The 23,979-nt window shown below is 50.4% G+C and overlaps 2 protein-coding genes across 2 annotated transcripts in view; one reads left to right on the forward strand and one right to left on the reverse strand.

Moving 5' to 3' along the window:
- Nucleotides 1–9,670, forward strand: part of LOC140420661 (uncharacterized) — a 29,882-nt gene extending 20,212 nt beyond the window's left edge. Inside the window, exon 3 of the mRNA XM_072504661.1 lies at nucleotides 8,347–9,670. Within this exon, the coding sequence (XP_072360762.1) occupies nucleotides 8,347–9,004 (658 nt within the window). The 3' untranslated portion in view covers nucleotides 9,005–9,670. The remainder of the gene's footprint in view (nucleotides 1–8,346) is intronic.
- The window catches only part of LOC140420655 (uncharacterized), a 69,388-nt gene that overhangs the window by 26,905 nt on the left and 18,504 nt on the right, over nucleotides 1–23,979 (reverse strand). The window contains exon 3 of the mRNA XM_072504652.1: nucleotides 5,397–5,539. Coding sequence (XP_072360753.1) covers nucleotides 5,397–5,539 — 143 coding nt within the window. The remainder of the gene's footprint in view (nucleotides 1–5,396; nucleotides 5,540–23,979) is intronic.

Below are 23,979 nucleotides of genomic sequence, written 5' to 3' on the forward strand. Positions count from 1 at the left end.
CCAGACTCGCGAACTTCCCATCCACAAATAGATCTTTCAATTGCGTTATACCTGCTCTTTGCCACATTCCATATCCCCCATCCATTCCCCCCGGGGCAAACCTATGGTTGTTTCTTATCGGGGACCCCCCCAATGCTCCGGTCTTTCCCCTATGTCGTCTCCACTGTCCCCAAATCTTCAGTGTAGCTACCACCACCGGACTCGTGGTATAGTTCCTTGGTGAGAACGGCAATGGGGCTGTCACCATAGCCTGCAGGCTGGTCCCCCTACAGGACGCCCTCTCTAATCTCTTCCACGCCGCTCCTTCCTCCTCTCCCATCCACTTACTCACCATTGAAATATTAGCGGCCCAATAATACTCACTTAGGCTCGGTAGTGCCAGCCCCCCCCTATCCCTACTACGCTGTAAGAATCCCTTCCTCACTCTCGGAGTCTTCCCGGCCCAAACAAAACCCATGATACTCTTTTCTATCCTTTTGAAAAAAGCCTTCGTGATCACCACCGGGAGGCACTGAAACACAAAGAGGAATCTCGGGAGGACCACCATCTTAACCGCCTGCACCCTCCCTGCCATTGACAATGCTACCATATCCCATCTCTTGAAATCTTCCTCCATTTGTTCCACCAACCGCGTCAAATTTAGCCTGTGCAATGTGCCCCAATTCTTAGCTATCTGGATCTCCAGGTAACAAAAGTCTCTTGTTACCTTCCTCAACGGTAGGTCTTCTATTTCTCTACTCTGCTCCCCTGGATGCACCACAAACAGCTCACTCTTCCCCATGTTCAATTTATACCCTGAAAAATCCCCAAACTCCCCAAGTATCCGCATTATTTCTGGCATCCCCTCCGCTGGATCCGCCACATATAGTAGCAGATCATCCGCATATAAAGATACCCGGTGTTCTTCTCCTCCCCTAAGTATTCCCCTCCATCTCTTGGAACCTCTCAGCGCTATCGCCAGGGGCTCAATCGCCAGTGCAAACAGTAATGGGGACAGAGGACATCCCTGCCTTGTCCCTCTATGGAGCCGAAAATATGTCGATCCCCGTCCATTCGTGACCACACTCGCCACTGGGGCCCTATACAACAGCTGCACCCATCTAACATACCCCTCTCCAAACCCAAATCTCCTCAACACCTCCCACAGATAATCCCATTCCACTCTATCAAATGCTTTCTCGGCATCCATCGCCACTACTATCTCCGTTTCACCCTCTGGTGGGGCCATCATCATTACCCCTAACAGCCTCCGTATATTCGTGTTCAGCTGTCTCCCCTTCACAAACCCAGTTTGGTCCTCATGAACCACCCCCGGGACACATTCCTCTATTCTCATTGCCATTACCTTGGCCAGGACCTTGGCATCCACATTGAGGAGGGAAATTGGTCTGCAGGACCCGCATTGTAGCGGATCCTTTTCCTTCTTTAAGAGAAGCGATATCGTTGCTTCTGACATAGTCGGGGGCAGTTGTCCCCTTTCCTTTGCCTCGTTAAAGGTCCTCGTCAGTAGCGGGGCGAGCAAGTCCAAATATTTTCTGTAAAAGTCAACTGGGAATCCGTCCGGTCCCGGAGCCTTTCCCGTCTGCATGTTCCTAATTCCTTTCACCACTTCTTCTACCGTGATCTGTGCTCCCAGTCCCACCCTTTCCTGCTCTTCCACCTTGGGAATTTCCAGCCGATCCAAAAAATCCATCATTCTCTCCCTCCCATCCGGGAGTTGAGCTTCATACAATTTTTTATAAAATGTCTTGAACACTTCGTTCACTCTCTCCGCTCCCCGCTCCGTCTCTCCTTCCTCGTCCCTCACCCCCCCTATTTCCCTCGCTGCTCCCCTTTTCCTCAATTGGTGTGCCAGCAATCTGCTCGCCTTCTCTCCATATTCATACTGTACACCCTGCGCCTTCCTCCATTGTGCCTCTGCAGTGCCTGTAGTCAGCAAGTCAAATTCCACATGCAGCCTTTGCCTTTCCCTGTACAGTCCCTCCTCCGGTGCTTCCGCATATTGTCTATCCACCCTCAAAAGTTCTTGCAGCAACCGCTCCCGTTCCTTACTCTCCTGCTTCCCTTTATGTGTCCTTATTGATATCAGCTCCCCCCTAACCACCGCCTTCAACGCCTCCCAGACCACTCCCACCTGAACCTCCCCATTGTCATTGAGTTCCAAGTACTTTTCAATGCATCCCCTCACCCTTAGGCACACCCCCTCATCCGCCATTAGTCCCATGTCCATTCTTCAGGGTGGGCACCCTCTTGTTTCCTCCCCTATCTCCAAGTCTACCCAGTGTGGGGCATGATCCGAAATGGCTATAGCCGTATATTCCGTTCCCCTCACCCTCGGGATCAATGCCCTACCCAACACAAAAAAGTCTATGCGTGAATAGACTTTATGGACATAGGAGAAAAACGAGAACTCCTTACTCCTAGGTCTACTGAATCACCACGGGTCCACCCCTCCCATCTGCTCCATAAAATCCTTAAGCACCTTGGCTGCTGCCGGCCTCCTACCAGTCCTGGACTTCGACCTATCCAGCCTTGGTTCCAACACCGTGTTAAAGTCTCCCCCCATTATCAGCTTTCCGGTCTCTAGGTCTGGGATGCGTCCTAGCATTCGCCTCATAAAGTTGGCATCGTCCCAGTTCGGGGCATACACGTTTACCAAAACCACCATCTCTCCCTGTAATTTGCCACTCACCATCACGTATCTGCCCCCGTTATCCGCCACTCTAGTCTTCGCCTCGAACATTACCCGCTTCCCCACTAATATAGCCACCCCCCTGTTTTTCGCATCCAGCCCCGAATGGAACACCTGCCCCACCCATCCTTTGCGCAACCTAACCTGGTCTATCAGTTTCAGGTGCGTTTCCTGTAGCATAACCACATCTGCTTTAAGTTTCTTAAGGTGTGCGAGTACTCGTGCCCTCTTTATCGGCCCGTTAAGCCCCCTCACGTTCCACGTGATCAGCCGAGTTGGGGGGCTTCCCACCCCCCCCACCCCCCCCCTTGCCGGTTAGCCATCATCTTTTTCCAGCTTCTCACCCAGTTCCCACGCAGCTGTATCTCTCCCAGACGGTGCCCCCCCGCCCATCCTTTCCCGTCCCCACTCCCCCCTTTCCCCAGCAGCAGCAACCCAGTAATTCCCCCTCCCCCCCCCCCCCCCTGCTAGACCCCCCGCTAGCGTAATTACCGGAGACAGATACTATTAGCATGGAGGGACTCCAAGCCCCCAAAGTCGGAGACCTGGCTAGCGGACATGGCTAGCTTTCTCTGTTTGGAGAAAACCAAGTTCGCCTTGAGAGGGTCAATGTTAGGGTTCGCCCGGAGGTGGCAACCATTCGTCGATTTCTTTGCGGAAAATTAATCGTCAGCAGGAGGTGGGGTTAGGTTAGTTTAGAGTAGGGGGTTAATAAAGGTGGGACCTGTAAGGGAGGGAGACATCTTTTGCACTATGTTTATAGATTCATGTACATTGTTTATTTTGTTGTTGTTGTAATACCAGAACTACCTCAATAAAATGTTTATTATATAAAAAAGGGTCTACAAGACACATGTTCAGGTAGAACAGGAAACTGAGGAGATTAATAATAACATCAAGCAGACAAAGGAGACAACTTGGTCGGACAATATTTGGGATTGGGGCTCTAATATGGACATACACCTTGGATACAGGTCACATTGCATTTTGTTATTGCTGTTGTTCTTGTAACTATACATCAAGCTTCAATGATAATTATGTTTAAGAGATGGAAAAAGGCAAATGGAAGAGAGATTCAATGTGGAATAGGTAATGAGACGTAGGGATTTGTTTCTAAATATAAAAATACATAATTAAACAAGCTTTTAATAACTGTAACTAAGTATGTAATTGAATACGTTTTGAATAATGTAAAGAAATGTTGTATCTTCGACTCACACTGGGAAATACAGTTGCCCAAACTAGTGGCCCCATACGTTTATATTTATGGGATCAAAGGGGGAAATGTGATACTGGGAACAGGCTGACAAGGAAGAAAAACACACATAGGCCGAAAAATAGGAACTGCCAAATAAGGCCCTGGCTAAATTCGATACTGGACATCTGCCAGAGCACCCAGGTCAGTACAGAAATTCATTACACTATATGGAACTTTGTGATTCCCACTTACAGTAGTTAACAGTTTTACACAAAAGGGCAAAAAAAACATATTATGAATACCTAATTAACTACAAGGCAGAAGTAATCAACTTTACAGCATGCAAACGATATCAGACTCCATAATGGACTAATAGCTGGTCAGCCAAGAGTGTTTCAGAGGACAATGGATCTTGTTTGAATCACCCTGGGTGAACAGGAGTATCCTGTTTATTCCTATTTCTGAGTTTAAGTCTGGATGGGACAATAGAACTCAGGCCAGATGTGGGTGTGTACTTACAACTCAGTGCTAGCAGAACTGGTATAGAAGAAGGAACATTGAAACCTGTCGCGAGTGACAACCTGGGAATCTCCCAGGCACAACTATCACAAGAAGAAGGGACCCTGGGCTCCGAGCTCAGAGAAGAAGGTATCCACATTGAGTGATCGTGGCCTGGCCAGCTTACTTCACGAAGTGCGGGTAATACCTGGAGCTCAGCTGTGAGTCTGAGTCATATTCAGTGTGAGTGCTGTTGAAGATTGTAATGCCCAAATAAAACAGAAGAACAGCAAAACAATCAGAGAATTGTGAATAAAATTGGGTGAACCCATGAATCTGTTTTGTCCTTTGTTTGTCTCATAAGTAAGGACAACTGGGTAAAATATTTAATAATAAACTGGTCAAAGTATCTGATAATTCACCGGACAACAAATGGAAAAGTGACAAATTTTAGATCTACCTGTAGTTTAAAAATATATATATATATATTTGTATTGAGGCATTTATATTAGAATTGTAACAATTTTAACAAGATAATAAAATAACAAAATGAACACACACCCAACCAACAAAGCCCTAGTCGACATGGTTTACATCAACGACACCCAAATCCCAGTTCCCCCTCACCTCCCCCCACCCCCCCCCCACCCCGCCCCCGCCCCTGCCCCTCCCACTGCTGACAGCTTAATTTTTCCGAGAGAAGTCGATAATCTGCCCTCTGGGCAGATCTACCTGTAGTGGTAGGAAATCATTATTTACTCTCCAGGATAAAATAAATGTCCTTCATCCGATTTTAGGGATCATTTCAGTGGAAATGTGCTCTCCCAGGCTCAAAGAGCATCAGCCCACTGGAAGAAAATTGAGGGAAGGACCAGTCCAACAAAAAGAAACCCTCCGACTTCATCAACTTTCAAAATGAACATCGTTCAGTCCTGGTTGTGATTAACAGCAGAATCCAACCCCCGTCATCACTTGTGAATTCGTTGGTGCCTCAGCAGGTGAGATGACTGAGTGAATCGCTTCCCACACTCAGAGCAGGTGAACGGCCTCTCCCGAGTGTGAACTCGCTGGTGGGTCCGCAGGTTAGATGGATCATTGAATTCCTTCCCACATTCCGAGCAGATGAACGGCTTCTCCTCAGTGTGAACTCGCTGGTGTGTCTGCAAGTGAGATAACTGACTGAATCCCTTCTCACATAGAGAGCAGGTGTATGGCCTCTCTCCAGTATGAACTCTGTGGTGTATCTGTAAGTGAGATAACTGACTGAAGCCCTTTCCACACAGAGAGCAGGGGTATGGTTTATCTCCAGTGTGAACCCGCTGATGTGTCAGCAGGCCAGATAAAGCTACAAATTCCTTCCCACACTCAGTGCAGGAGAATGGCCTCTCTCCAGTGTGAACTCGCTGGTGTCTCACTAGGTGGGATGAATGAATGAATCCCTTCCCACACACAAAGCAAGTGAACGGCCTCTCCCCAGTGTGACTGCGTCGATGAATTCCAAGATGAGATGGGGATATGAATCCATTCCCACAGTCTCCACATTTCCAAGGTTTCTCCATGGTGCAAACGTTCTTGTGTCACTCAAATTCCAAGATGAGCTCAAGGCCAGACAAACACAGAACACGTGTGCTGTCTCTCCCTGCTGTGAATGGTGTGATGTTTTTCAGGCTGTGTAACTGGTTAAATTCTTTGCACAGTCAGTGCACAGGAACACTCTCACTCAAGTATCACAATGTCATTAAGAGAGAACCAACCTTTCCAGAGACCTGCCCTATTAAAGTCATCAATGTCTGACCAGAGTGAGAAAAGAAATGGAAAGGGGGAGACATTGATTTGCTCCCAGATGTTGCCCAGAAGAGGGAGCTTTAATCTGAAACTCATTGTCCAACCTCCGCAGTGTGACGTCACAATCTAGCCCTGCCTGAATCAGCCAATTGGAATCATGTTGCTCCTTGATGACGTCTCTGGGTTCCAATGCGCAGGCCCAGCGCGGCTGAGCCCCCCCCCACCCCTGCCCCCGCCGCCCGCCGCCCGCCAGCCAATGTTCCGCTCCCCTGACACCTCGCAAAACAAGGTTTCCAAGCAATCGGGTGACGGCTCCGGCCAGAGCGAGAAGCCGCTCGATGATTTCCCATTCCCATCGGCCGAGGACTGCGCATGTCCAAGGAAAGGGGAAGTTGCGGAGGCGAGCTCGCCCTTGACATTCCTACTGAGGTATTGACCAATGGCAAGAGTCAGAGCACCGGAAGGACTTTTGACCTCCAGCCAATCAGAACGAGATTGAGCTTCACACAGACTGAAATCGCCTCCTGTCTCCAACATTTGTGAGTAACACACTTTCTTTTCTCCCCCTTTCCATTTCTTTTCTCCCCCTTTCCATTTCTTTTCTCATTCTGACCTTCAATTGGTCACTTGCAGCAACTGAAGGGAAAGGAAGTGAATCCAGGGATGGTGCAGACTCTGGAAAGGTTGGTCCAGGTCTCTCTCTCTCTCTCTCTTAAAGACCTTTGCTCCCTCAGCTTGACACATTTATTTGTCCGGCTAAAAAGGATGGTCTCTTTCCTAATGTTCACAATTAAAGGGCTGACATTTAAGGGGGGACAGTAAATTCATATCGGACAGAGATATGTCTAGTGTTATATGATACAGATTAGATAGATTATTGATGGTTCTGTAATTAAGGATATTTATTATTATTTTTAGTCTTGTAATATTCTACTGTAGCTACATTATATATTTCCAGGCGTCGATTCATTGTGGCACAGGCAGGGTCCATCCAGTAACCAGAGCCTATGCCGAATTTGGGTACAACAATCCAGTCAGTTCCATTCCCCACTATAGCCCCGTTCTCCTGCAAGATTAATTGCACGTCCAATTTCAGTTTGAAATTATTCTTATTCACCGCCACCACTGGCGTACAAAGTGATTTTTAGATTTTGCCCACTCAATGTCTAAATAAAGTTCTTCCTCACACCCGCACTATATCTCTAATTAGGATATACAGTCCTGTATCTCAAAATCTGTTGTGCAGCTCATGATGTACATAGAAATATATCTGTATTGGATTGGATTGGATTTGTTTATTGTCACGTGTACCGAGGTACAGTGAAAAGTATTTTTCTGCGAGCAGCTCAACAGATCATTAAATACATGGGAAGAAAAGAAAATACATAATAGGGCAACACAACATATAACGTAAAGCCTATATTAAGATTTTTGTGTGTCTGTCTCCAGGCTATGAATCACTCCTTTAGGAGGATTGGGAGGGTGTATATTAGATGTAACAGAATGAGAATGGAGGGAGAGTGTGTTGGATGGAGATTTACTTTTGGGGAATGAGAGGACTGAATGTTCCACAAAAACTAGAATTGCCTGTTCTAAATTTCTATCCTCTACTCACAGTGATGAATTTTGTAAACTCCTTTTGCAGGATATCAGAAGGAGAGAATTTTCAGACAGGAAATGGAGACCAAAATTTTTCATCAAGATCTGAAAGAGTCACGCAACTCATCAGGAATGTTTGTCTGATTCAGAAGTTTTTGAACATCAGTGTGACTGGGAAAGTACCGAGACACACACACCCGAGTGTGAGAATTCCAGCTTTAAGCAGTTACACAGCTTGAAAAAACCATTACCCTTTGGAGCAGGGAAAGACCATCCACAAGTTCTGTGTGTGGACACTTCAGTTAATTGTTGAACATGGAGAGCCACAAGAACACCTGCACCATGGGGAAACCATGGAAATGTGGGGAATGTGGGAAGAGATTCATATCACCATCAAAGCTGGACATTCATCGACGCAGTCACACTGTGGGAAGGGATTCACAAATTCATCCCACCTTCTGACACACCGGCGAGTTCACACGAGTGACAGACCATTCAACTGCTCTGAGTGTGAGGCGAGATTCAGTCGGTCATCCCACCTGCTGAGACACCAGCGCACTCACACCGAGGATAGGCCGTTCAACTGCACTGAGTGTGGGAAGGGATTCAAACATTCATCCACCCTGCAGAAGCATCAGCGAGTTCATACTGGGGAGCGTCCGTTCATCTGCTCTGAGTGTGGGAAGGAATTCGCTCAGTTATCCAACCTGCTGACGCACCAGCGAGTTCACACTGGGGAGAGACAATTCAGCTGCTCTCATTGCACAAAGAGTTTTAGATGGTCATCCAACCTGCTGGAACACCAGCGAGTTCACACCGGAGAGAGGCCATTCACCTGCACTGAGTGTGGGAAGGGATTTATTCAGCTGACCAAACTGCAAATGCATCAACGAATTCACACTGGGGAGAGGCCATTCACCTGTTCTGAATGTGGGACGGGATTTAGAGATTCTTCCGCGTTGGTGAGACACCAGCGAATTCACAGTGGGGAGAGGCCGTTCTCCTGCTCAGTGTGTGACAAGAGATTCAGTCATTTATCCAGCCTCTTGAGACACCAGCGAGTTCATACTGGGGAGAGGCCGTTCTCCTGCTCTGAATGTGGGAAGGGATTCAGGGATTCATCCAACCTGCGGATACACCAGCGAATTCACACCGGGCAGAGATTGTTCACCTGTTTTAAGTGTGGTAAGGGATTTGCTCGGTCATCCCACCTGCTGAGACATCGGTGTTAAACTCAGGTGGAACCTCTGTGATAAGAACTAGAAAGCAAGTCTTCTTCAACTCCAATTTTATTGTGTTCTACAATCACTTCTCCTCCACCTGTATCCCCTTTACACATATTTGCAATCTCTCAAACAATGTGGTCGATTAAGCAACTAAATTTAAGCACTGGGGAACATTAACTCTTTCCTAACAGATTTGCAAATAATAATTTCTAAGTTTGATGTAAATTACCACAACAAATTATACAAATGTATCTATTTTCGTTTTGACAATAAATGCACCCTATTCCTTGTTCTTAAAACATTTTTTTTTAATATCCACCCTCACATTCTCTTCCTTAAGGGAAAAGACTCCCCTCTTTAACAATTTCTAATAACTTCTTCAAACTTGCCCCTTTTCATGTCAGACAGTCAGATAAATGGAACTGCTATCAACACCACTTGATCTTGTCAATCTCCCTGTTCTCGAGCATCTGTTTTAGGATCGCTATGTTAATCTGCAGTCTCTTTTCATTGAAGCTTTTTGCAGAGAGGACATTCTCCCAAAGGGACATATTGTCTATGTGACACTCTATATCTATTGTCTATGTGACACTCTATATGTATTGTTCCCATAATGTCCTGTTCCATTGAAAATGTTTGCCAGGATCTTGGATATAAAAAATGCCATATCTACTGCCTCCACAAAGACAAGTGTCTCTGCTGCCAATGTACTTTTTACCACTCTTCTTATCATTTTAGTTTCCCGTGTCAAAGGGCAACATTCATCTTTCTCCCCCTGGAGGAAAACTATAAATCCTCCTGCACTCAAAAAGCCATCACAGAGATTAGCATAAGATGTGTCCCTGTAAACAATCAGTTTCCATTGTCTAATCTTACTTAAAGATGGGAATTTCAAAACACAATTCTCCAATTTTAATTTTGCCAAAGTTTTGTTTGCTGCAATAGTTTCTTCAATTTTAGGATCGTTCATTTCAGTGCTTAGCCTCTAAAACACCAAAGCTGCCGTCCGGTCTTGTTTGTCCACAATTATTTTCTTTTCTTTACTGTGTAGAATTATCGACTGACCCTACTTAGTTGCCAAGTTGACAAAGTGTGAATGAAAATGTTCTTTTCTTTATCCCTCACCATAAGGTCCACGGCTACAACTTCATTAAAATCTTTCACTGAGGGCATACTCTCTATGGGTTGGGATGGCGTTCTTCTATATTTCTTACATATATCACATCTAGCGTTTATCTGTTCTTTATTCCGATACCTTCCCCTCCACCACTCCCGCTTTTGACACTCCCTTACCCTGTAGCCCCTGGGGCGGTGGGTACGGAAAGGTTGAAACCTGCCTCCGCACAAAGTCCCTCACCGTCAAGTAGCCAAACCAATTCCCAGCAGGCTGTTCAAACTCCTCCTCCAACTCTCCCAAACACGGAAAGCCACCATCTATAAACAAATCCTCAAAATCGCTCCATCCCCGCCCGCTCCCACCCCCGAAACCCCCATCCAGCCCCCCTGGAGCAAACCAGTGGTTACCACATATCGGTGCCCACACTGACACCCCCTCCAGCCCCATGTGCTGCCGCCATTGTCCCCACACCCTCAGGGCTTGTGGAGTACCTGGTCGGTGAGAACGGCAAAGGTGCCTTTAACAGTGCCCCTAAACGCGAGACCTTACACAAGGCTGCCTCCACCCGCTCCCACACGACCCCCTCCCCCACTACCCATTTCCTCCCGTCCTTCACTTTCCCGATCTCTCTCGCTGCCTCCTGCTTCCTCAGCTGGTGCGCCAGCATCCTGCTCGCTTTCTCCCCATATTCATGAACCGTCCCTCTCGCCCTTCTCAGCTGCCCCACCCGCCTTCCCTGTGGCTAACAATCCGATCTCCATCTGCAGCTTCTGCCGCTCCTTCAACAGCCCCACCTCCGGGGCCTCCGAATACCTCCTGTCCACCTGCAGGATCACCTCCACTAGCCTTTCCATCTCCAGCCGCACTGCCTTCCCCCTGTGCGCCCGTATCTAGATAAACTTCCCCCTTCACTACTGCCTTCAATGCTTCCCGCAAAGTGGCCGCGAGACCTCCCCTGTGTCGTTTCGCTGCACAAACCCCCTAATGGCCTCCCTCACCCACTCACAAACCTCCTCATCTGTCAAAAGCCCCACATCTAGCCTCCATTGTGGGCACTGGTCCCCTCCCTTATTCACCCGCAAGCCAACCCAATGCAGCGCATGATCCAATGCAACAATCGCTGCAATGCAACAATCGCTGACTACTCCACATCGACTCGCCCCACCAACAGGACCAAAAAGTCAATTCTGGAGTACACCCTGTGTACATGTGAAAAGAACAAAAATTCCTTTGCCCTCGGCCTACCAAACCTCCACAGACCCCCCCCCCCCCCCCCCCCCACCTCCCCATGTTCTCCAGAAACCCCCTCAGCTCCTTCGCTACCGCCGACACCCTCATCGACCCCGAACTCGACCGATCCAGCCTTGGGTCCAAATCCCCCCCATTATCAACTGATCCGAGTCCAGATCAGGGATCTTCCCCAACACCCACCTCATAAACTCCACATCGTCCTAGTTCGGAGCACAAATATTCACCAACACCAACAGCATCCCCTCCAATTTCCCACTCACCATCAGATACCTCCCCCCCAAAGTCAGCCTCTTCGAACACCACCGTTTGTTCATCAAAATTGCCACAACCCTCGTCTTAGAATCTAATCCTGAATGGAATACCTGCCCTACCCACCCTTTCCTCAGCCTAGTCTGATCCCCAAACTTCATATGTGTCTCCTGTAACAGAGCTATGTCCGCCATTAGACTCTTTAAATGTGCAAACAAACTGGCCCTCTTGACCGGCCCATTCATATCTCTCACGTTCCATGTAATCAGCCGGGTCGGGAGGGCAGGTACCTCTCACCTCAGGCCCACCTTCAGGCACCCACCGTCATTGACCCTTCCCCTACCACCTTCTAGAAACCCCTCCCCTACCACCTTCTAGAAACCCCTCCCCTGTCAGCACTACCTCCCCCTCTCCCCCATCACAAAATAACAACACCAAACCCCATCAACACACTAACCACCTGCTCACCCCCCACTGTGCTTCCGTGAGCTAGTCCACCCAGCAAGCCTGGTAGCCCCCACCCATGGCACCTAGCATCTTACACCCCACTGATTCCCCTCCCCTCCGCTCAAACATCCTCCCAGTGCAAACTTAACAACACCCACCCAACACAAAGAAAAGAACAAGAACAGATTCCGAGCAATGGTCCCAAACACAATACAAAAACAAACAGAAAGCGATCATCTCCTCAAACATTCAGTGTCCTCCTTCTCCTGCCAGTTCATTGTCACTGACAAATTCCATCGCCTCCTCCGGCATCCCAAAGTACAGCTCCCGACCCTTATAGGTCACCCACAGGCGCGCCGGGTACAGCATACCGAAATTCACCCCTTTCTTTTTTTAAAAATATATTTATTAAGATTTTTAACACAATTTTTCACCCTTACAAACAAAACCTCCCCCCCCCCCCGTAACAGAAAGAAAGAAAGCGCACATAGCAAGACATGAACATGGTAAAACGATATGTTACAGAGCTTTGTACATTGGATTCCTCCCGTACATGTCAGTTTTCCAGATCCTTCATGTATTTTCTTGCTCAAAGACCCCCCAGACATCCCCCCCCCCCCTGGGTTGCTGCTGCTGCTGACCGACCTTCATCTAACGCTCCGCGAGATAGTCTAGGAACGGTTGCAACCGCCTGTAGAACGCCTGCGCAGACCCTCTCAAGGCAAACATTATCCTCTCCAACTTGATAAATCCTGCCATATCATTTATCCAGGCCTCCATGCTGGGGGGCTTCGCCTCCTTCCACATTAGCAAGATCCTTCGCTGGGCTACTAGGGACGCAAACGCCAGAATGCCGGCCTCTTTCGCCTCCTGCACTCCCGGTTCGTCCACTACTCCAAATATTGCTAGCCCCCAGCTTGGTTTGACCCGGACTTTCGCCACCTTAGATACTGTTCCCGCCACTCCCCGCCAGAACCCCTCCAGTGCCGGGCATGACCAAAATATATGGACATGGTTTGCCGGTCTTCCTGAGCACCTCCCACATCTGTCCTCCACCCCAAAGAACCTACTCAGCCTCGCCCCCGTCATGTGCGCTCTATGAACCACCTTAAATTGTATTAGGCTAAGCCTGGCACATGAGGAGGAGGAATTAACCCTACTTAGGACATCAGCCCATAGCCCCTCCTCAATCTCCTCCCCCAGCTCCTCCTCCCATTTACCCTTCAGCTCCTCTACCAAGGCCTCCCCCTCTTCTTTCCTCTCCTGGTATATCGCCGACACCTTGCCCTCTCCGACCCATACACCCGAGATCACCCTATCTTGAATCTCCTGTGCCGGGAGCAATGGGAATTCCCTCACCTGTCGCCTCACAAACGCCCTCACCTGCATGTATCGGAAAGCATTTCCCGGGGGTAGCCCAAACATCTCCTCCAGTGCCCCTAGGCTCGCAAACGTCCCATCAATGAACAGGTCCCCCATTCTTCTAATCCCTGCTCGATGCCAGCTCTGAAACCCCCCGTCCATCCTCCCTGGGACAAACCGATGGTTACCCCTGATCTGGGACCACACCGAGGCTCCCATTGCACCCCTGTGTCGGCTCCACTGCCCCCAGATCTTTAGCGTTGCCGCCACCACCGGACTCGTGCTGTACCTTGTCGGCGAGAGCGGCAGCGGTGCCGTCACCAGTGCCCCCAGGCTCGTTCCTTTGCAGGACGCCATCTCCAACCTCTTCCATGCCGCCCCCTCTCCCTCCATCACCCACTGACGGATCATCGCCACATTTGCTGCCCAGTAGTAGCCACCCAGATTCGGCAGCGCCAACCCTCCTCGGTCCCTACTGCGCTCCAGAAACCCTCTCCTTACCCTCGGGGTCTTATTCGCCCACACAAAACCAATCATACTCCTGCCTACCCTCTTTAAAAAGGCCTTGGTGATTACAATTGGAAGGCACTGGAACACAAAAAGAAACCTCAGGAGGACCACCATTTTGACCGACTGCACTCTACCCGCTAGCAAGAGCGGCAACATGTCCCATCGTTTGAAGTCCTCCTTCATCTGCTCCACCAGCCTCGTCAGATTCAGTTTATGTAGGGCCCCCCAACTCATAGCTATTTGGATCCCCAGGTACCGAAAGCTCCTTTCCGCCCTCCTCAGCGGTAGATCGTCTATCCCCCTTTCCTGGTCTCCTGACTGTACTACAAAAAGCTCACTCTTCCCTACATTAAGCTTATAGCCCGAAAAATCCCCAAACTCCCTTAGAGTCTGCATGACCTCCACCATCCCCTCCACTGAATCTGCCACATACAGCAACAGGTCGTCTGCATAAAGCGACACTCGATGCTCCTCTCCCCCTCGGACCACCCCCCTCCATTTCCTAGACTCCCTTAATGACATGGCCAAGGGTTCAATTGCTAATGCAAACAACAGGGGGGACAGGGGGCACCCCTGCCTCGTCCCACGATACAGCCGAAAATACTCCGACCTCCGCCGATTCGTAACCACACTCGCCACCGGGGCTCTGTAAAGGAGCTTAACCCAACTAATAAACCCTCCCCCGAACACAAACCTACGCAGCACTTCCCAGAGGTACTCCTACTCTACTCGGTCAAAGGCCTTCTCCGCGTCCATAGCTGCCACTATCTCCGCCTCTCCCTCCACCGATGGCATCATTATCACGTTTAGGAGCCTCCGCACATTGGTATTTAACTGCCTGCCCTTTAGAAATCCCGTCTGGTCCTCGTGAATCACCCCGGGACAGTCCTCGATCCTCGTAGCCAGCACTTTTGCCAGCAACTTAGCATCCACGTTGAGGAGCGAGATCGGCCTGTACGACCCACATTGCAGTGGGTCCTTGTCCCGCTTCAGGATCAAAGAGATGGTGGCCTCCGACATTGTCGGGGGCAGGGTCCCTCCCTCCCTTGCCTCATTTAAAGTCCTCACTAGCAACGGGGCCAACAGGTCTACGTACTTCCTACAGAACTCAACCGGGAACCCGTCCGGTCCCCGGGCCTTCCCTGCCTGCATACTCCCCAGACCTTTGCTCAGCTCCTCCAACCCAATTGATGCCCCCAAACCAGCCGCCACCTGCTCCTCCACCCTCGGGAACCTCAGTTGGTCCAAGAATCGTCTCATCCCCTCTTCCCCCGCTGGGGGCTGGGATCTGTACAGCTCCTCATAGAAGGCCTTGAATGCCTTATTTACTTTCGTCGCACTCCGCACCGTAGCTCCCCTTCCATCCTTGACTCCCCCTATTTCCCTCGCTGCCATCCTCTTACGGAGCTGGTGTGCCAGCATCCGACTCGCCTTCTCCCCATACTCGTACGTTGCCCCCTGCGCTTTCCTCCACTGTGCCTCTGCCTTCCCTGTGGTCAACAGGTCAAACTCCATCTGGAGGCGTCGCCTTTCCCTAAGTAATTCCTCTTCAGGGGCATCTGCGTATCTCCTGTCCACTCTTGAAATCTCCCCCACTAACCTCTCCCTTTCCATGCCCTCTATCTTCTCCCTATGAGCCCTGATGGAGATTAGCTCTCCCCTGATCACCGCCTTCAGCGCCTCCCATACCACCCCCACCCGCACCTCCCCATTGTTGCTGGCCTCCAAGTACCTTTCAATACACCCCCTCACCCTCCCACACACCGCCTCATCTGCCAGCAGTCCCACATCCAACCGCCACAACGGGCGTTGGTCCCTCTCCTCTCCCAACTCCAGTTCCACCCAGTGCGGGGCGTGATCTGAAATGGCTATGGCCGAATACGCCGTTCCCTCCACTTTCGGGATCAGCGCCCTGCCCAGAACAACAAAATCTATCCGGGAGTAGGCTTTGTGCACGTGGGAGAAAAAAGAAAATTCCCTGGCCTGCGGCCTGGCAAACCTCCACGGGTCCACTCCCCCCATCTGATCCATAAACCCCCTAAGTACCTTGGCCGCAGCCGGCCTCTTTACGGTCCTAGATCTGGAGCGAGCCAGTGCTGGGTCCAACACCGTATTAAAATCCCCGCCCATTATCAAGCTTCCTACCTCCGGGTCCGGAATGCGCCCCAACATGCGCTTCATGAATCCGGCATCGTCCCAGTTCGGGGTGTATACATTTACCAATACCACACACCTCCCCTGCAACTTACCGCTCACCATCATGTATCGACCTCCATTGTCCACTATGATATTCTTGGCCTCAAACGACACCCGCTTCCCCACCAATATTGCCACCCCTCTGTTCTTCGCATCCAGCCCCGAATGGAATACCTGTCCTACCCATCCCTTTCTTAACCTGACCTGATCCGCCACCTTCAAATGTGTCTCCTGGAGCATGACCACGTCTGCCTTCAGTCCCTTTAAGTGCGCGAACACTCGGGCCCTCTTTACCGGCCCATTCAGGCCCCTTGCATTCCACGTTATCAGCCGGAGGGGGCCACCCCCCCCCCTCGCCAGCTAGCCATCTCCTTTTCTAGGCCAGTCCCATGCCCGCGCCGCCATCACCCTCCAGTCCCCCAGACGGGAGACCCCCGCCCACCTCTTCTGTGTCCCATTCCCCTTCGGCCAGTGCAGCAGCAACCCTATTTCACCCCCCCCCTCCCCGCTAGACCCGTGTCTAGCTCTTTTGCTCCCCCCATAGCACTCCCGTAAGTCAGCTGACGCCTGCTGACCCCGGCTTCCCCCGCCGTCCCATTGACCCCCCCCGTGTGGGAATCTCCCAATCAGTGTTCGCTCCTCCGTTGCCCCCCCCCCCCACCGTCTTTCCCTGGCGCGGGAAAAAGCCCGTGCTTTCCTAAGCCTGCCCCGCCCCCTCTGCCGCAGCTCCTGTCGCGGCCTTGTCTCATTTCCCCCATCCCCGAGCCTCCTCTCCCTCCAGCACCAGCGCCCACCGTCTCGTACGGTCTACTCACCCGGTCCCTTTCCCCATCCCCATCCATCCCCCAGCCCGTGGAACATTTCCTGCGCGTGATTAACACCCCATGTGCAACAAACATCAAACACCCCCCCACCCTCACAAACCCTCCGTTTGAGTCCAACTTTTCAGTTTGAATAAAGGTCCAAGCCTCCTCAGGCGTTTCAAATAGTGATGTTGATCCTTGAATGTGACCCACAATCGCGCTGGCTGCAGCATTCCGAATCTCACTCCTTTCCGGTGCAGCACCGCCTTGGCCCGGTTGAAACCCGCTCTCCTCTTTGCTACCTCCGTGCTCCAGTCCGGGTATATTCGGATCTCCGCATTCTCCCAGCTGCTGCTCCGCTCTTTCTTGGCCCATTTCAAGACCCTCACTCTGTCTGTGAAATGGTGAAACCTCACCGCAATAGCCCTTGGCGGCTCACTAGCCTTGGGCCTCCTCTCCAGCACCCGGTGTGCCCCATCCAGCTCCAAAGGCCTCGAAGGGGCCTCCGCGCCCATCATCGACTCGAGCATCGTGCTCGCATATGCCCTGGCATCGGCCCCCTCCACTCCCTCAGCAGACCCAGGATCCGAAGATTCTTTCTCCTCGACCTGTTCTCCAGGTCTTCGTATCTTCCCGCCCACCTCTGGTGCAGCGCCTCGTGCGCCTCCACCCTCACCGCCAGGCCCAAGATCTCATCCTCGTTCCCGTTAACTTTTTTCTGCACCTCCTGGATCTTTACCTCGTGGGCCTTCTGGGTCATCCCCAATCCTTCAATCGCTGACCGCATAGGCGCCAGCATCTCTTTCCGCAGCTCCTCAAAACAGTGCTTAATGAACTCTCGCAGCTCCGGCCCACATTCCACTTTATCTCCGGCCGCCGCCATCTTGTTTTTCTTCCCTTGCTTCTCCCGTTGCTCCAACGCCGCTTTTTTGGCCGTTTCACTTCTTGTCTGATCCATAAACAGTGAAGGAGGACCTCACTCTCCCCTTCCCACACGGAACGTCTTCAAAAAATTCCCGTTGGGGCTCTTCTAGAGAGCCCGAAAGTCCGTGATCGTGGGAGCTGCCAAGTCGTGCGGCTTAGCTCCGCATCCGGGAGTTATTTCACCCCCTTCTTAAAGAGGGCCGCCTTCACTTTGTTGAAGCCCGCTCTCCTCTTGGCCAGCTCTGCACCCAGGTCCTGGTACACGCGGATTTCACTGCCCTCCCAGGTACATCACCTCGCCTGCCTGACCTCAGGATCCGCTCCTTATCAGGAACTGGTGCAGCCGCACCACCACCACCCTCAGCGTCTCGCTCCCCTGCAGCTTCCTCATCAGCGCCCTGTGTGCCCGATCCACTTCCAAGTGGCGTTCAAATGTCCCCTCACCCAGCAACTTCTCAAACAAGCGAGCCACACACGTGCCAGCGTCCGCTCCCTCGCTGCCCTCCAGGAGTCCCATGATCCGCAGGTTTTGCCTGCGAGACCGATTCACCAGGTCCTCCACTTTCTCCTGCAGCCACCTCTGATTATCCCGCATCAACCCCATCTCCGCTGCCATTGAAGTGAGCTGCTTCTTGTGCTACCCCACCATCTCCTCCACCTTCCAGATCGCCTGGCTCTGGGCCTCCAGCCTTGTCTCCAGACGTTCGATCCCGCTTTTAATCAGGTCCACCACCCTAGCCAGGTCCTTCAGATTCTCCTTCCTCTGCTGGGTGAACTTCTTGTTCAGAAAGCCCACCAGCTGCTCCGTCGACCATTGAGAGGGCAGGATCAGTCCATGACCGTCCGCCACCTTCTCCTGTGTCGCAGGCACCACCCCAACTATCTCCAACTGTTCCTTTCTTTTTAGACAACTTCTGGTCCACAAATATATCCACCGGTGGTACCCTCTGTCCTTGTAGGCCTCGTCAAAAAGAAAAAGGAGGAATTTGTCAAGGCTAAAAGGCTGGGAACAGACAAAGCCTGTGTGGAACATAAGGAAAGTAGGAAGGAACTTAAGCAAGGAGTCAGGAGGGCGAGAAGGGGTCACGAAAAGTCATTGGCAAATAGGGTTAAGGAAAATCCCAAGGCTTTTTATGCGTACATAAAAAGCAAGAGGGTAGCCAGGGAAAGGGTTGGCCCACTGAAGGATAGGCAAGGGAATCTATGTGTGGAGCCAGAGGAAATGGGCGAGGTACTAAATGAATACTTTGCATCAGTATTCACCAAAGAGAAGGAATTGGTAGATGTTGAGTCTGGAGAAGGGTGTGTAGATAGCCTGGATCGCATTGAGATCCAAAAAGACGAGGTGTTGGGCGTCATAAAAAATATTAAGGTAGATACGTCCCCAGGGCCTGATGGGATCTACCCCAGAATACTGAAGGAGGCTGGAGAGTAAATTGCTGAGGCCTTGACAGAAATCTTTGGATCCTCACTGTCTTCAGGTGATGTCCCGGAGGACTGGAGAATAGCCAATGTTGTTCCTCTGTTTAAGAAGGGTAGCAAGGATAATCCAGGGAACTACAGGCCGGTGAGCCTTACTTCAGTGGTAGGGAAATTACTGGAGAGAATTCTTCGAGACAGGATCTACTCCCATTTGGAAGCAAATGGACGTATTAGTGAGAGGCAGCATGGTTTTGTGAAGGGGAGGTCGTGTCTCACTAACTTGATAAGAGTTTTCGAGGAGGTCACAAAGGTGATTGATGCAGGTAGGGCAGTGGATGTTGTCTATATGGACTTCAATAAGGCCTTTGACAAGGTCCCTCATGGTAGACTAGTACAAAAGGTGAAGTCACACGAGATCAGGGGTGAGCTGGCAAGGTGGATACAGAACTGGCTAGGTCATAGAAGGCAGAGAGTAGCAATGGAAGGATGCTTTTCTAATTGGAGGGCTGTGACCAGTGGTGTTCCGCAGGGGTCAGTGCTGGGACCTTTGCTGTTTGTAGTATATATAAATGATTTGGAGGAAAATGTAACTGGTCTGATTAGTAAGTTTGCAGACGACACAAAGGTTAGTGGAATTGCAGATAGCGATGAGGACTGTCAGAGGATACAGCAGGATTTAGATTGTTTGGCGACTTGGGTGGAGAGATGGCAGATGGAGTTTAATCCGGACAAATGTGAGGTAATGCATTTTGGAAGGTCTAATGCAGGTAGGGAATATACAGTGAATGGTAGAACCCTCAAGAGTATTGAAAGTCAGAGAGATCTAGGAGTACAGGTCCACAGGTCATTGAAAGGGGCAACACAGGTGGAGAAGGTAGTCAAGAAGGCATACGGCATGCTTGCCTTCATTGGCCGGGGCATTGAGTATAAGAATTGGCAAGTCATGTTGCAGCTGTATAGAACCTTAGTTAGGCCACACTTGGAGTGTAGTGTTCAATTCTGGTTGGCACACTACCAGAAGGATGTGGAGGCTTTAGAGAGGGTGCAGAAGAGATTTACCAGAATGTTGCCTGGTATGGAGGGCATTAGCTATGAGGAGCGGTTGAATAAACTCGGTTTGTTCTCACTGGAACGACGGAGGTTGAGGGGCGACCTGACAGAGGTCTACAAAATTCTGAGGGGCCTAGACAGAGTTGATAGTCAGAGGCTATTCCCCAGGGTAGAGGGGTCAATTACTAGGGGGCATAGGTTAAAGGTGAGAGGGGCAAGGTTTAGAGCAGATGTACGAGGCAAGTTTTTTTACACAGAGGGTAGTGGGTGCCTGGAACTCGCTACCGGAGGAGGTGGTGGAAGCAGGGACGATAGTGACATTTAAGGGGCATCTTGACAAATACACGAACAGGATGGGAATAGAGGGATACGGACCCAGGAAGTGTAGAAGATTGTAGTTTAGTCGGACAGCATGGTTGGCACAGGCTAGGAGGGCCGAAGGGCCTGTTCCTGTGCTGTACATTTCTTTGTTCTTTGTTCCACTCCTCCTGCAACTTTATAAATCAACAAATCCACCCATTAACAAGGGAAAAAGTCAGAATATTCCACCACGGGCGGGAGCCACCAAATGTGCGACCACTCACACCGTGGCCGCCACCGGATATCCCCCTTTCTAATTTTGTATTGTCAATAGTGTCAGCCGTGGCTCAGTGGGCAGCTCTCTCACCTCGGAGTCAGAAGGTTGTGGATTCAAATCCCACCCCATGGACCTGAGGACAGAAATCACATCCAACATTCCTCGTCCCAGCACTGAGGGGGTGCTGCACTGTCAGAACAGCTACTTTCAAATAAGGTGTTAAACTGAGGTCCTGTCTGCCCCTCCCAGGTGGGTGTAAAAGTTCCACAGCCACTATTTTGAAGAAGAGCAGGGGAGTTATCCCCAGTGTCCTGGTCAATATTTATCCCTCAATCAACATCACTAAAACCAGATCATCTGCTCATTATCACATTGCTGTGTGTGGGATCTTGCTGTGTGTAAATTGGCTGCTGTGTTTCCTACATTACAACAGTGACTACACTTCAAAAGTACTTCATTGGCTGTAAAGCACTTTGGGACGTCCTGTGGTTGTGAAAGGTGCTATAGAAATGCAGGTTTTTAAATTGAAGATTTATGTTAAAAGATCTTGTTATCTGGAACTTAATTGATTTCAGCCACCCCCAACTTACCATTTCATAAATTCACTTTGGTCCAGACAAGACTTTAACCAATTAAGGCAAAGGCAGAATTCTCTGGATAGTAAATTTCAAAAGAGGTTTATGAGATGAAAAGTTTACTGAACAACTTTAAGACACTGGGCTGGATTTTCCGATCCTGCGGCCAAGTCCACACCGCTGATCCTCCGCCCGGTGGGGGGCTTGTAGTCACGCAGCGTAAAGCCCGGCTTTACCTGATGAACGGTCGCAGAATTGCCGGGTCATTGGCTCCGCATGTGCATGCCGGCTGCCGCGCCGCGCAACATGGCGCCCGCCATGAGCGGACCCGGCCTGCCAAACACTGCCCCCCTGTAACCAGCCTCGCCACCCCCACCAGTCCCCCGCTGAAGCCCCCCATGGCAGCAGAACAGTTCCCTCTCCCCCCGTGACTGTGGCGACGCTGGACTCAGTCCGCCGCTGCCACGCGAGGTCCCCTAATGGTGTGAGCACAGGCGAGTGACGCAGTCGGGGACTCGACCCATCGGGGGCGGAGTATCTGGGGAGGGTCTCAGGTGACCTCTTCGAGTTCGCTGTTTTTGAGTGGGCGGAGAATCGCAAAAATGCCTCCACTTCTGCCGTAAAAGTGGATTCTCCGGCCAATTGCGGTGATCGGAGAATCCAGCCCATTGACTTTTACAACTTCATGTGGGTGATCAGTCTGTAGAAGGGTAACCCTCTCTGGCTCCTTCTTTGAGAGTAATTCTTGTGGAATTCAGCCTCGGGAGTCTGGCTCCTTCTTTGACAGTAATTTCCTTGGAACTCGGCCGCGGGAATCTTCAGTACTTGGCCAGCAAGGAAGACCTTCGGAACCTCTACTTTTATCCCCAAAGTGACCATTACCTCACGTCAGAGTTGGGCCTGTTGTAACATGACAATTGGTCAATTTGGTCACTGGATTAATTTAATTGGATCTCCAATTCCTGACACCACCTTCTCTATCTCAGACAGGAATACAATAGAACTGTTTCATACTATCCCTTTATCTGATTCTATACAATCCCTTATTCATAGTTTCAAATGTTGAGGCTAATCAGAGGTTGAAGGTCTCTCTTGCCAGTACATTTATCCTCATTGCACATTCTTTACATACACAGCAATTAAGTATTTACATTTTTACAGCAAATAAAACTCAAGCCATGATCTAATGGCCATATTGAGCCAGGCGAGCCGGTTAGACCGCTGGAGAGTCCGGAATTGGTAACCACGCCAAGCGCTAATCGCTTTCCGATCTAACCGGCCCACTCCCGTTGGCGAGGTCGAGCTCCAATGAAGGCCAATCTCCATCCCATTAACGGAAGGACCCTCTAATAGCCCCCGGTGATCTAACTAGCTCCCCAGCAAGCGGTCATGCGGGCGCCGAGTGTTACTGGTCTACACAGACATGGACCAGGCATCACAGCACCTGAGGGGTCTCCCGGCCATTGGAAGCCCTTGAATGGTCAGGGCGGACCCCTGGCCTTCCCCGGGAACATGGGTACCTTGGCACTGCCGGATGGCACCTTGGCACTGAAAACTTGGGTATATCACACTCTGCCCATTCATGAAGATCACTCATAAAGACTGAGGCTTGATTTTCTCTCCATTTCAAATACAGTGTGAAAATCCAAACACAGTATATCATGAAATAATTAGATTTAAAACCGAACGAGCTGTTGGGATTCACTGCCTGACAAAGGTGCAGGAAGTAAATTCAACTGTAACTTTCAAAAGGGAACTGGACAGATTCTGTGGGAAAAGAAACTTGCCGGGCGATGGGACTAATTAGATACCTCACTCAAAGAGCTAGCATGGGAACAATGGGCGGGATGGCCTCTTTCTGTGCTCTCTGACTCGTTTGCATTTGAAGAAAGTGGGAAATACCTGGAAGCCACTTCCTACGAGGGGGGTAGGAGCAGAGATGATGGAATGTTGGTTTGATCTACAGAGATCTACACGTTGTGAATCTTTGGAATTCTCTCCCCCAGAGAGCTGTGGGAGCTCAGCCATTGAGCGTGTTTAAAGCAGAGACTGACTAACAGAGACCCAATAACACAAAGGGATATGCGGACAGTGTGGGGGAAAAGACATTGAAGTGGATGATCAGCCATGATCGTATTGAATGGTGGAGCAGGCTCGACGGGCTGAATGGCCAACTCCTGCTCCGATGTTTCAATAACACAAAGATAGGCAGGAAAGTAAGTTGTGAAGAGGACATAAGGAGGTTAAAAATCTGAACATCAGGCGCCTGCTGAACGTGATCATGACCCCATCCGTGGAGAGAAAACCTGAGGTGATCTTCTCCCTGGACAGAGAAAAGACCTTTGATAGAGTTGAGCGGAAGTACCTCATAGAGGTACTGGAGCGGTTCGGGCTTGGAACAGGATTCACTGCCTGGATGAAACCCCCGTTTAAACCCCCCCCACCAGCTCTAAATACTTCCAGCCGCACAGAGGCACAAGGCAGGGATGACTGTTATC

This window comes from Scyliorhinus torazame, chromosome 5, assembly GCF_047496885.1.
Source record: "Scyliorhinus torazame isolate Kashiwa2021f chromosome 5, sScyTor2.1, whole genome shotgun sequence".
NCBI classification, from domain to species: domain Eukaryota; kingdom Metazoa; phylum Chordata; class Chondrichthyes; order Carcharhiniformes; family Scyliorhinidae; genus Scyliorhinus; species Scyliorhinus torazame.